The following is a 13,320-nucleotide window of genomic DNA, read 5'->3' as shown; positions in this document are numbered from 1 at the left end:
CATGGTCATCGGCATCAACTGCCTCAGGAATGCAAAAGCTAAAATATGAAACAACCACCTCTTGCTCAAGTCTTGCTGCTGTAAGAATTGCCTAGCTGGGTGTCCAGACCCAAACTTCCAGCCAGGCTTTGCCCAAAAGGGAAGGGGGGCTGTGGGGAATCCCAGAGCAACTAGTGATGGCCACAAGTGGGGCTTCACCAAGGAGCAGACACTGTCATGTCTATCACCATGCCTGCAGGCTTCCCACTGGCAGCTAAATCAGTCCTTTAGCACATTCTTTGCCAAGTTACTTTACCTAAAACAAGCTTCTGACAGGGATGACAGAGCCAAGGCAGCCCTTGCCTTTGCAATCACTGGCAGAATACTGCCCAGAGCACACAGCTATCTGTCAGCCTAATGAAACCTGGTGCTGCACATAAAGCTGAAACTACTCTCAAGTTATTTTAAAAAATATTTTAAAAAAACCAGGGCCTCACAAAACTTTTATTTTATAAACTTTAGCAGGCCTGATACTGCAAAGTCAGCTCAGCAAGACACCCACCTCTAGCTCCATCAGCTCATCTCTTTTTACTGCCATGAAAGTGCCTATAAGTATGAACATTTACATATGAAAATGTGAATGTAAATATATTTTTTCCTAAATCATTGAAGACAAGAAAGCTCATCCTTTTGCACACCCAAAATGGCCACTTTTAAGGGGATTAAACATCACTCCGAAAGCAACTAAGAAAGCAAACAGAAAACTATTTTTCAAATGGTTGTTTTGGTGCTTGTGTTTTTTTAACATTTGGAATAACTGATTCTCACATCCCTCTCTTAGTCAAAGAAGTGGGAAGACTCATCAGTCTGACTAATGTGAGGAACAGTATCTTGAAAAAAGAAGGGAAACTGATTTCTAAGGACTAAAATTGTTAATTCAGCTTGTGCCCAGAAAACGTCCACAAATGTTCATTAGTTTACACTCTGGATGCCACTTCACTAAAAACTAAAGCTAGGGAAGAGAGAGACCAGAACTACTCTAAGGCCTCAGAAGAGGAAAATGCTGAAAGAACTCCTACCTGTACCCAACAGCTGGCAACACTGGCACAAGCTTAAGCAGGGTTAAATCTACTGCTGTTTTGGAGGGAAACACAGACAAAATTTGAATGTTGTCTTCTGCAGAAAATATACACTAAGAGCTAATGCACTTCATGCTTAATAGCTATTGAAAAGCAAAATTATGACAGTGCGTAAAATATAAAACATGTATCAAACACTACCTCACACAGCAAAATTCAAGTGGTTAAAAAATACAGTAAATCTCTCAAGTAGGAACCAATGATGGTTTTGGAAATAAGGTGGAGTATTTGGTAAGAAGGAGACACCGTCCAGAGCATGACACGGCACTGGTGAGGCCACAGAATCCAAAACTCAGCCTTCAGTGACAGCAGGGTTCTTCTTCAAATTTATCCACAGTTTCTTCTGCATTAGGAAAAAAGAAGGAAAGCTGGAAGAGATTGGATGCCCTGAAACAAGACAAGCTTTGGAAATTGTTTTTGGTCCTTCAAGGAACATTTGAGTATAGCTTGGACTGTCCCTTGGAGCCATCTAGAAACTGTCCCACAGTAGGACAGCAGGGCTTGCTTCAAGAAGGAGCCAGGCCATACTACCTGGATACATAGAACACTTATTTTGCATGCCTCAGACACTTCATACTTCTGAGATGCAAAAAGTTCCAAAATCTCCTTTGTGACCAGACACTTTGTACATTCCCTGGTGGATCACTCATCTTAGGCTGACTTGCTTATGTAAAACTCTTCAGCAACTACAACAGACACTTCCAACCCCACCTCTGATTTGTAGCACAGATCTTTTGGGTTACATCTTCCAACTGAGAAGCCTGTGCAAAGTCACTGCTGAGCAGAAAACCTTCTTTCTTACTGTCAGAGTGGCTGGTGGAGCTGCCAGGGCCCAAGTGAAATCAAAGCAGACAGCAGAGGCTGCTGTGCTGCCCAGCAGTGCTGCCACGTGAGGCACAGGGCGTCTCCACAGAGGAACTTACCTCAGGTAACCTGTGGTGTGCAGTGGGCACGCACACAGGGCTCGGCGGGCATCAAAGCGGTCACTGTCACTGCTCCCTTCTGCACACACCGTGCCCGTGAACCCAGGGACAAACAGCTCCACCCAGCAGATGAACACACAGACGCTACGTCTCTGTGCTGTACCTCTACACAGTCTGAAATGAAAAATTACACCTGAAATAGTCCCAGATATTACGAAATCTCTTTATTTTTGCCACCTGTCATATTTTGTCAAAATTATCAAGAGCTAAAGTGGGAAAAACACATAAGAAATCAGGCATTGAGCCTATATTTAATAATGGTACCTGAAAGGAGGACTAAGGCAATACCCACATCATTGCACCGTCAGTTCTTCGCAGGATGATGGACTTGGGAAGGATGCTGAGCACAGTTAGGGAGAAAGTGAGAAGGCAGAGCTTTGACAGTTCTTCTCTGACTAAAAGAGAGAGCATTTAAATAAAATTGTAATCATTGTAAATGATACTCGTTGACCTTTTCAAACACTCCAGATAAGGGGAAAGCACAGAGTGCTTTGTTTCTTGTGCATTCTACTTGTGGGTTACATCCTACTCATTTCTGTGAAAACCCAAAATTCTAACCAGACTTTGGGGGAAGTCTGCAGACATTCAGTAACCCAGAACAGCTGGATAATACACAGGTTTGTTTCTCAGTAAAGAACTGACCTTGAATTGTGAAACAATCACTCATCTCTTACACCAGAGGTCTTCTCCTGTCCAAAGCAAAAGAGACCGAGAAGCACACACATGTGGTGCCTGCACGCTTCTGCCAGTGAGACAGCAAGAAAGGGATGAATGCTTAAGTTCATGCACATTTTTATTGAGTAGTAATATAAAATGCTTCTTTCATTGTTACAAGTGCATGCTTTGATTGCCAACATTTCGAAGTCAAATTACAAAGGCAAGGCTGTAGGCTGTAGTGAATTACTTGGGCACTTATACAATTGTTAAAAAATATCAATGGACTGTTTGTTTTGTTTCCTTTTCTTTTTTAGAATGAGCCAGTTGAAACCCGTAACTGATATACAAAGGGAAAAAAGTGAAAAAATTACACATTTTGTGGCACATGACAAAACAGAACAAAATGACTAAACCATTATGACATTAACAGTTATCATGCATTTAGAATTTCACATGTAACTACAAACTTATTTAAATTTCACAAGGTTTGCTAAACATGCTACCCATCTATATGTGCACTGACAAGCTTATGTTAAAAACTTTAAGAATACTCTCCCCCCTTAGATTTTTCAAAGCTTTTTTTTTGATTACAAAATTTCAAAGGCATTAAGCATTTTCTTTTTAGAGAATATAAAGTACGCCAGTATACATACATTTCCAGTATAAGTCAGACCACTAAGCGCATTACAGTCCCATACAGGCCTATACAGCCATTTTTTCTTAAAAAACATGCATAGGCAGATTTTTACAGAATATAGATGCTTTTCACTGCACTTAATATGGTGTCTTGTTCACTATACTTAAAAATGCACCACTCATAAATATTTAAATTCAGCAAGCCACAACCAAGACTTGTTTTACCAAAAAAACCCCAGAAAACCTCCCAAACCAAATTCCCCTAAATATAAACAGCAAAAAAAGATAAATGTTATTATTCCAGTTTCTTTTTTTTAACAAAGAAAAAGATAATTGCTGCCAAATTAGTAAGGTAAGTGTTATATTTAAAGAAGGGCATTGAAGCACACTAAAGAAACCTGAGGTAAGCATAATCTGTACAAAATTAAACTGTCGCTCTCGCTCGCTCTCTCTCACTCTCTCTCTCTTTTTTTTTTTGGCATTTTAAACAAATATCCAACTTTTTTTTTTCTTTTTTTCTCTATATTTTTAAAGAGTGCCTAATTTATTTCATAGCCATTGTCTGACAAGAGTAGCAAAACATTATCAATAAATAGTCCTTATTTAGTTTGTACATTTTGTTAAAAATGTTTCGATGTTGTAGATGTTGAGTGCTGCAACTGTAAACGTACAATAGTTAGTAAGAAATTAAACAAAGTTTTCATGTCCAGTAACATAATAAAAGGCCTTTCAGTAACATAGCTAGACGTTCCCAATGTAGTAGGAAAACATGTTCATTCCCCTAACTTTGCAATATATACCAGCATGAGCTTTCATTTTTCTACAAGCATTTAAAGGCATATCCAAAGGAGGTGTCTCTCCCCCACCCGCCCTCCCACCAAAATTAAAGTTGACGATCTCTTTGTTGATGATTATTGTAAACTGAATCCAACACCTGGCCCCCAGAGCAAGTAAGCTATTATCAGAGGCAAGAACATCCCACTGCTGACGTGCAGCAACCCCATCGCGCCCTGCAGCTCAACCCCCCTCCCGGACAGTGGTCACTGGATATTGCTGCTATTACTGCCGTTGCTGTCCGTGCCATTAGTCTCTGTGGAGATTGCCTTGTTGATGGAGTTAAGGTTGGCATCGGATGGCACGTCTCTGCGCGGAGGCATTCGCTCATTAATTCGATCTAAGCCTTTGGCCTCTTCGAAGCTAGTGATCTTATGCTGGGGTGAAAATCCTTTGATAGCTAAATAAAGGATTATTGAAAAATAAAATTAGCAAGATAAAACTCTCAGCAGGTTTCCCCCCAATTCAGCAACAAGTGCGAGAGTCCTTCTTTGGAAAGGTGGCAATGAGAAGATCTGACACCACCACCAACTCCTTACCACACTCAGAAAGAGCTGGAGGCTCACCACCATCCCTTCCAACACAACTATTGTTTTCAACACAGTCAACTTCCAGTATCTTGTTGTCCCCTGTGGCTCAGCTTAGAACACCAAGACGCTGACATGAAACTATAGATTGCACTTTGGAATTATGCTGAAGACACAGCCATGAACTGGTGAGTTGGCATTTGCTGTCATCACTTCCAGCCATAAGGACACCGTGCCCTGCCCTAATGCCCTTCATGAGGCAAAACCCCCACCTGACCTTCAAAGATCATGCAAAAAGTGCTGGCTACTTCCAGATGGTGATGACATGGTGAGGCCACTTTGTGGGACATACATGAAAGCTAGGGAAGATCTGTGGTGACCCTAAAAGTAGTTCCCTTCTGTTCTAAACACAGGTGAGCTGCTTTTGATTGGGGCAATTATCCTCCCTGATACAACCCTGAACTTCTAGAAAGCAGCTTGAGTCAAACAGCAGGAACACTGTGCAACACAGCTCAGGAATATCGTCATTTTGGAACAGCTATACAGTTCAGCTTAGGAAATGCACTGAAGAAGGACCAAAGTTCCAACTGATGCCTTTCAGCAGTGACATTAGTGAGGCCACACCAACCTCAGAAGGAAGCCACCAGCTTCCAGGAATGTACTCACAGACTGTGATTTTTATTTAATTTTATTCTCTCTCTTATTGAACTGTTGAAGATATTTAGATTTAAAGCAAAAGAGAAAAAAACCACTGTAGGCAAACAGCAGGTCACAGCCTTCTGTGTGTTTTTTCTCATATCTGTACCAAATCAATGCACTGCACTTCCAGAAATGGAATTTCTGCTAGGCCTCGATCATAACACACTATAGAGCAGAAATGGTGTGTTAGTACCAGGAAACTGCAAACTCCCTGGGGAGAAAACAGTAGGGGAGTTCCAGAGATTGAATTCAGTATTCCTTCTCCCCTTTACTCTTCTCCTTACCCCCAAGTACTCTCCTTCCAATATGCAGTTCCGATTCTGGATAAGCTGGTAATTTCTGTTAAAAACAAAAAGCTAACACACCCCAAACCCCAGAACATCCCTGGTACCAAGCTACCACTCCTTGTATTTAGTGGGGAGTGAGAAAAGGCATTTTTATGCTGTTTGTGCCAACCTTTCCTGTGAAAATTGATAGATCCTGTTTGCTTCAGGATTTAGTTCTTTAGCCAGTTTCACAAATGTTACATTGGAACTTTGTGAAGTGCATGATTTTTAACATGTATTATATTTCAACTCAGAAATACAACAACATAATGGTGATAAGTCAAGTGAGCAGGGACGGAGCAGTGAAAACAGAACAGGTCGTACAGTGAATTTTCTTAAGGTTTGCCTTTTGGGTCAGCTTTTTATTTACCTTCTACCAGAAAATGAAGATGTCTAACAAGCACCCATGCCAATCCCTTAAAGCAATAGTTTAATGGATGGCTGCATTGAAGCTGAAGCAGTTGCTGTGTCCTGGAGCTTGCCAGCAGCAGAGCCCAGTTGGTGTTATGGGGCCCTGAAGGACAACTGGAAAAGGGTGAAACTTCTCCTCCATCAGAAGCTTCACCTGTGTAGAGCAGTAGTTGTGACTATGGTGACGGTGTGTAACTAGCAAGGATGGCAAATCAAGAATCAGCTTGAGGGGTGCATATTGCTGGCACCCCTTAACACGTTAAGGGACACGTTAAGGGATTGCATTTCCAGTAGACACATTATTGCCTGTAATACTAAGGAAGGTGCTCTGCTGTAGTTGCTGGTCAGACAACAAATATTAGCAGGTTACATTGAGAGTCTACTAAAACACAACACATAGTCACAGAAAATCACAGAAAACAGCCAAACTGTCAACAAGAATGCACATTGAAGATTAGAGATTGCTGATAGGAATAGATAATTCCAACATAAATAGCAGCTTACTCACTGCTATTTAGAAAGCAGTTGTATTTTCTCTTACTTGTTTGTTCTGTAATTTTATTCACTGCTTGACAGAATTCAAAAACAAATTCAACTGGCCAAAAGGGCACATCTTACCAAAGGACAACAATCACCAGATTTTTTTTTTAATAACTAAAAAAAAAAAATACCCACAGAAAATTTGAGAGGGGCAAGAACAAAATACAACTGAAGAATTTTGTTTTAAAGGGGAATTCTGAAAATTCTTCTTCCAAAACTTTATAACACTGAACAAATATTGTACATCTGCATTGCAATACATGGTTACTTAGATTTTAACTGAAGTGTTAAAAACTGTTAAGGGTTAAATTAAGAGGTCTGTCTACAAAACACCAGTTTTCAATACTGAACGTTCAGAAATCTTCTAAGGCAGCCAGTCACTTCATATGCAGCTAAAATGGTGCCTTGTGTTAATGGTTGCTCTAATGTAAATATCCAGTGTGTAAACTGCCACTACCAAAAGAAGCAGACATCTTGCAGACAAATGTCTCCATGTTGTTTTACTTTTAAAGGGAAACAGAAACATGCTGTACTATAACAAAAGACCAATAAAATTTTTTTATTAGTGACCTAAAAGAAAGGAAACAAACTGAAGCATAAATAAAGAAAAAGGGAAAAGAAGTAATAACAAAAGGAGAGAATATATAAAAAGCTAAGTGTTTTCCTTGACCAGAAATTGCTGAGGATAGTTTGAGCCAGCCTCCAGCACACAGCTTTTGAGCTATGTGTCACAAAGCATTTGTGAGCTGCTGCCAAGTTGTCCCATGAAATCCAAGTTCCCTGATCTCCTCCTGTCGCATTACTCAGTGCTTAGTTCAACATACAGCAACTCCAGTGTGTTTGTAACTTACACAGAGAAAAAAACCTCAACAGTAGCAACAGAAAGAAAAACCAAAAAAACACTTTCCCCTTTAAAGCAATTACATTTTGGTTAATACCGAGCAACAATTGTTAGCCCAACACCCACACAATCTGTACAAGCTACAGCAAAATGAATACACCCAGCAGAGCCCTTATCTGTTGTGGCACCAACAGAAAGGGGACTGGCCAATTTACCTTCATCAGCCTCAATAGCCTCAACAGTAGCTGAAGAGAAGAAAGGGGTAGCAAAACGAATGAGAAAAAATGAGCAGAGGATTTCAACTCTAAGAACAAGTCAGTGAATAGCAAAGGAGCTAAAACACTAATGTTACTGTAAGTGCTGGATTTTGGCAAAACAGACACACAGAGAAATGTTTACACAAAAACAGTAATTTGCAGATTGAATTAAGCTAGAGTTTGTTTTAAAGCAGAGTTTCACAAACTACAAGTTTTTAAGGACACATTTAAGAAGTTTTCTTTTGACTCAAAAGGACTAAAACTGTAAATGTCTTCCATATTGCACATCTGACCTGAAAAGGTCATTATGTAATTGTCCCAGCTCTCAGTAAGAGCAGTTTGACTTGCCCTGTCAAAAGAGAACAAAAACTGGCATAAAGCCATCGCACAAAATTCATACAACTTAGAACATCAGCCTAAAAGGTACTGATGCCAGTACAAGGCAAAGGAATTCTAAATACAACTTTACAGAATTATTTTTTCTCTCCCTTGACTAAAAGAAACATCCCCACAGCATGGGATGCTCAGAAAGCTTTGCCTTTGCTTGCAACCTTGCCCAGTCTGCTCCATCTGTAAACTTTATTTTCATCAACCCAGCCTCTGAAAAACAACATTTTGCTAATATTTTATTTAAATCAATAGATGCAGATGTAAGATTGGCTGTTGGACCTCCAAAGTTGCAAAGCCTGGTCAGAGAGAGCAGAGCTTGTAACTGGGAGATTGATGCACTGTAAAGAATACCATGCTACCACTGTTGTGAAACCATTAATTGTTCTTAAACACATATTTCATTTAAATTTTACCCATCAGCCTTGGTATGCATTTCTTTTTTACAGTCAGAGATTTAGAAGCTGATGCAAATCATTAAATGTAATCCAATATAGCAAATATTTTAAAAGAAATTTTGATTTTCAGAAATTTCTCTGGTTCTCTAGAAACTATTCTCTAGAAGAATAGCTCAAGTCGTCAAGTTTTTAGGAAGTCCTTTCTTTTTTGTCTTGTTTTCCCCCACTTAAAATCCAAACTTTTTTTTTTTTTTTTCCATTTAGGATGTTAAATATGGATTAAGAGATATTCTAAAATATCTATACTATTATCTTGCTGCATGGGGAAATGAGAGGATTTAACCCTCGTGCACCAAGGTGAGCCTATGCGTCTCAAGCAGCAGAGCAAGAGAGATGGCCAAAAAACAAGGAACAAAACCAACGCAAACTTAAATGAAAAGGAAACATGATAACTAGGATGAGAAATTAAAATAAATAACCAGATCCAAACCAGCACTGAAACATTAGAAAAAATGACGACTAAAATGTATACTTCCACAACAGAACATACTACTCATATTTTCTGTTAATACATACGTGTGCTTAACAGAAACTATATGAACTTCAGAATATTTGGTGAATGGGGTACTATGTGTTAACTAATGCAGAAGCTTGTGTATAGTAATGTTTTACTGAGCCAGAATACTGCAGTATGAGGAGATTTTCCTTTTAGCCATTGTAGCAAGAATGTTCGGCAATTTTCTCAAATTCATTTCTATTTCTAATATTTTGCCAGGGCAACAACAGCAGTTTCCTTGGACCAATTTTTCTTACAAATGTAAAGTGACTGTGTGGAGAAAAGCCTAGGTGAAGACCACAAACCCATTAATAAAGGCCTCCTGTGAAATCATATTGCAGCATTTTCAAAGCAGAACGTTACTATGTCCATAACACACAAGTCATCAACAAGAAAAAAGAGAAGGGAAAAGAGGGGAAAAAGGAGGTTTACCACCGTATACCTGAATCTTCTAGATAAAAGAGACAGTAAAGGGAAAAATACAGAGAAAGAATGCTCCAGGAAGGAAACAGGAAAAGAAGAGGCTGAGACTGTGTCAAGGTTATAAAGCATTTCTACTTCTTATATCTACTGTCAACAGAACCTCAAAAAATGAGAGACCTTTATGTGTGCCTGCAATAATCTCTACAGCAGTACACATGGGGGAAAAAAAAGGAGAGCTTCCAGTAATAAATTAAACACTTTGCACTCCTTATTCCAAAAGGAAACAAAGGCAGCCCTACTATAGACTTACCAATTTCCTGTAACAAGAAGCACTTGGTATAAAACTGACAATCTGTACTGCGTTTGTGTACAAGGCAAACAAGGTGTTTGTAAGAGCCTCCCTTCACTTGGACTTAAATCAGAGTGGAATTTTCTCATGTTGTCACCTAGAATTTCTAGGAATGCAAATTTAATTCTAGAGCTATTTTCCATTGGTGGTTCTCTATGAGGAAGAACAAATCAGATAAAATAAGAGTTTGAGTGTCATTAGCTAAGTCGAACCTTCAGTACTCCATGTATCAAGGGCTGCTCTTAAAAAAAACAAACCCAAAAGATACTCCAAACTGTGGAAAAAGTGCACTTCACATACAATCCTGAGCTACCATTCTGAACAGTTGATTTTCAGGGGCTCCCCCCTCCCCCCTTTTCTCTGAAAATTGATGGTATATAGTAAGTTCTGAAAAGTGGCCTTACATGAACTGCTCACAAATGCTCCAGCACAACAAACTGCCTAGGTTTTTTCTCTCCTTTGTTTTTGTTTTTCCTGAGACAGCTGTGGTTACTTTTCTTAGGTTCTGCAGTTGAAAACCAATTGTCTTTTTTACACAGGACAAGACACACAGGCAAACAGGCTTACCGCTTTGCAGTGTTTGTTTTCCTCCAGAGAGCACACCACTGGGCAGCATTCCTGTTGGAGTCAAACCTTTCAGCGTCAGCACACTCTCACTCTCTTCTCTGCAAAAGTTAAAAAAGAAATGAAAAATAAAACCACCAGAAGTAAGTATCTATTCTAAAAACACAGGATATGTTTTAGACATTTTAAGCTAGGCATGCCCTGCAATAATCTTGTCATCTCCGATGTCCTTGCCAAGACATTGAATTTGGTGATAACATCAGCATCAGTAAAGACCCCTTCACTGCTGTGTACATAGTCAACCTTTGCATCACACTATATGCAACTCCTACTGTAGTTAACATTGCAACCTGCACCTATGGAACAACATGCCTGTAAACCCAAATCTGAGAGGGGGAGGACCAGAAGGATCAGATATTGTCAAAAATGCATTTAGGCATTTTACACAGTGTGGTCCAAAATCAACTTAAACTGTTAGTCTGCTCTTGTCTACACCAGCAGGCAGGTACATTATTTATTGATGATCTCCAGCCACTTAAAGAAAGGCAGCTAAAAGCTCATTAAAATTAATAAGCACTTCCATCCTTGCTAGTACTGTCCTTAATACTTTTGTATGCTAAAAATAATATGGATTCAAGAATACTGTTTTAGGAAACTGAAATACATGTTGCTGGTCTGTAAATATAGAGAGTTTTTAAATACATGGCAAGAGGAATACAACAGCTCTGTCCAGAGAAGTCTTAAAGTAAAGCTTTCTACAAGGACTGTAATGCTGCCTGTGATGACATACTTTCTCAGCAGCAAAACTGACCCAAATTCCTTAATAGAAACCTATTTTGAAGTGCTTTACTTTGAAGTATATAATGACATTAAGCTGGAGGAAGCAAATACAAAGAAAATTTAGTTCCACATTCACTTGAGGATAATGTGGTTTTGTCTATAAAAACTGTCTCTCAGCAATTCAACAACTTACAATTTTCTTTGGACCTATATGCACTGAATGACTCACGTATTTTAAACAACCCTTGTTTACTTACTACATACAGTCTTCAAGTTCTATTTTTAGTTTGAAAATAATTCTGCTTGCACTCACTTTTCATTATGTAAGAGTCAAAATCAAATTGTGACCATTTTGCTTGCAAGTTTTCCAAACAATTAGAATTAATGCAAGAACAAAAATTTTTCAGAATTACCACAGTATTTTTATCATCAACAATTACACAGCAAAGCTTTTGCTTTCTCTCATTTATTCTGTGCATTACATTTTTTTTTTTTTAAAGTTAAACTGCAATGGCACTTTTAGCTTCACTCTCATAGAATAAGTTTACCAACTGTATTTTTATTATCTTTAAATTGCATATGCACAAGAATGATGTGTGTCAAAAATATTGAGATGTTTTAGCCTTCAGTGTTCCTTAATTTCTATTTGATGTAATTTATTTCTATTTCAAAAAAATGATAATAGACTGATTAAGTGTTTAATTTACCTCTCTCCAGTCTAAATATACCATAAGAAAAGTCAGACTTGAGAAACAAAGTCAGAGAGGCAATGACAAGGAATCATGAAGTCTTCCATTTAGCTAAAGCAAATCTTTGTACAATACCTATTTTCATCAAAGGTCATTTATAACATTTGAAACTCAATACAACACTATATTGGTATCTAACTTTTTACACTGAAATTATTTCAGCTTTAAATTCAAGTTACATCTTTGAGGAAAGGGACCACTCCAGCCCAAAGAAGAGATGATTAAGTACTTTGCAGATGGTCAGATTAGGTGATAATCATTCGGAAAGCTTTCTTTTCAAGAATTAGTGAAATAAACTTCATAAAACACAACGACTCAAACAGGAACTTAAAAGGTTTCCAGAACAGGTTGGTATATATGATGGCGCTGCTGCCGTTGTCTTAGGGTTACACACAATTACCTCACACTTGTGTCTTATATGGATTATACTGGCAAGACACAAAAAATATCCCAGGCTTTTCTATAGGAGTAGTGTTTGCAAGATTACCTTGTGCAATTTTTGCTGTCTAGCAGCCTGCCATCTAGCTGAGGACAATCAGTGTTTCTCAGAAAAAAAGAACAGGCATTCCCAGTGGTGTCTGTGTTGAAATGCCACTCATCCCCCTGAACGACTGGGCACCAAAAACACGTATTGCAGGTACCTGTTTATTTGCTGAATATGCCTTGGATCATAGTGAGGATGTGCTATATCTGCTGGTTAAAGCTAGGGGAGAACAAATCTACTCTTCATCTTCAGTCTTTCCTGCAAAAGTCTCAGGACCATCAATAATCAAGAGCTGTAAAAGGCTGTGCTGGTTTTGGCTGCAGTAGACTCAAAATATGAATCTTGCGCATATCATTGTAGACAAAGCACATGCAGGAAATATTCTGTATCCCTCTTCCATCTTTGAAACCATTGAAAAGCTTCTGCCCTACAGATCCCTTTGAAAAAGTCTTACACGTGGCTGATGTTAATTACTTGCAAGTTGTAAAACCCCAAATATATGAGCTGATCATCCAATTTCAGATCCTTCTGCTTATTAAAGTTCACAATTCTTGTGAATTAATCCTGTATTTAAAAAGATGGTTCACAACGGAATACAGTCAACCCAGAAGCTGTGGTTCAAGGTTATGGGAGTAAGTCAAGTTTCCCAAACTTTGTTTGCTCAAGTATCATTAGAGAAAAATAGCTGTGCTGTTCAATGAAGCTGGTAACAGCCACCTCCAGGCTCTCTGCCAGACTTGATACAGAGGAGCAGGTGGAAACATTCGATTGCTCCCCCATCTTGTTCAGGGAAAAGGCAAG

At 38.8% G+C, this 13,320-nt stretch overlaps 1 protein-coding gene across 1 annotated transcript in view; it reads right to left on the bottom strand.

Annotated features, from left to right (window-relative positions):
• Positions 1-2,876: 2,876 nt before the first annotated feature.
• Positions 2,877-13,320, bottom strand: part of PPP3CA (protein phosphatase 3 catalytic subunit alpha) — a 172,326-nt gene continuing 161,882 nt past the window's right edge. The window contains exons 12-13 of the mRNA XM_066317874.1: positions 10,510-10,607; positions 2,877-4,628 (exon numbers count right to left, since the gene is read on the bottom strand). Of these exons, the coding sequence (XP_066173971.1) occupies positions 4,435-4,628; positions 10,510-10,607 (292 nt within the window). The 3' untranslated portion in view covers positions 2,877-4,434. The remainder of the gene's footprint in view (positions 4,629-10,509; positions 10,608-13,320) is intronic.

The sequence above is a fragment of the Sylvia atricapilla genome, chromosome 4 (assembly GCF_009819655.1).
Source record: "Sylvia atricapilla isolate bSylAtr1 chromosome 4, bSylAtr1.pri, whole genome shotgun sequence".
NCBI lineage: Eukaryota > Metazoa > Chordata > Aves > Passeriformes > Sylviidae > Sylvia > Sylvia atricapilla.
This window is presented reverse-complemented; position numbering and strand designations above follow the sequence as displayed.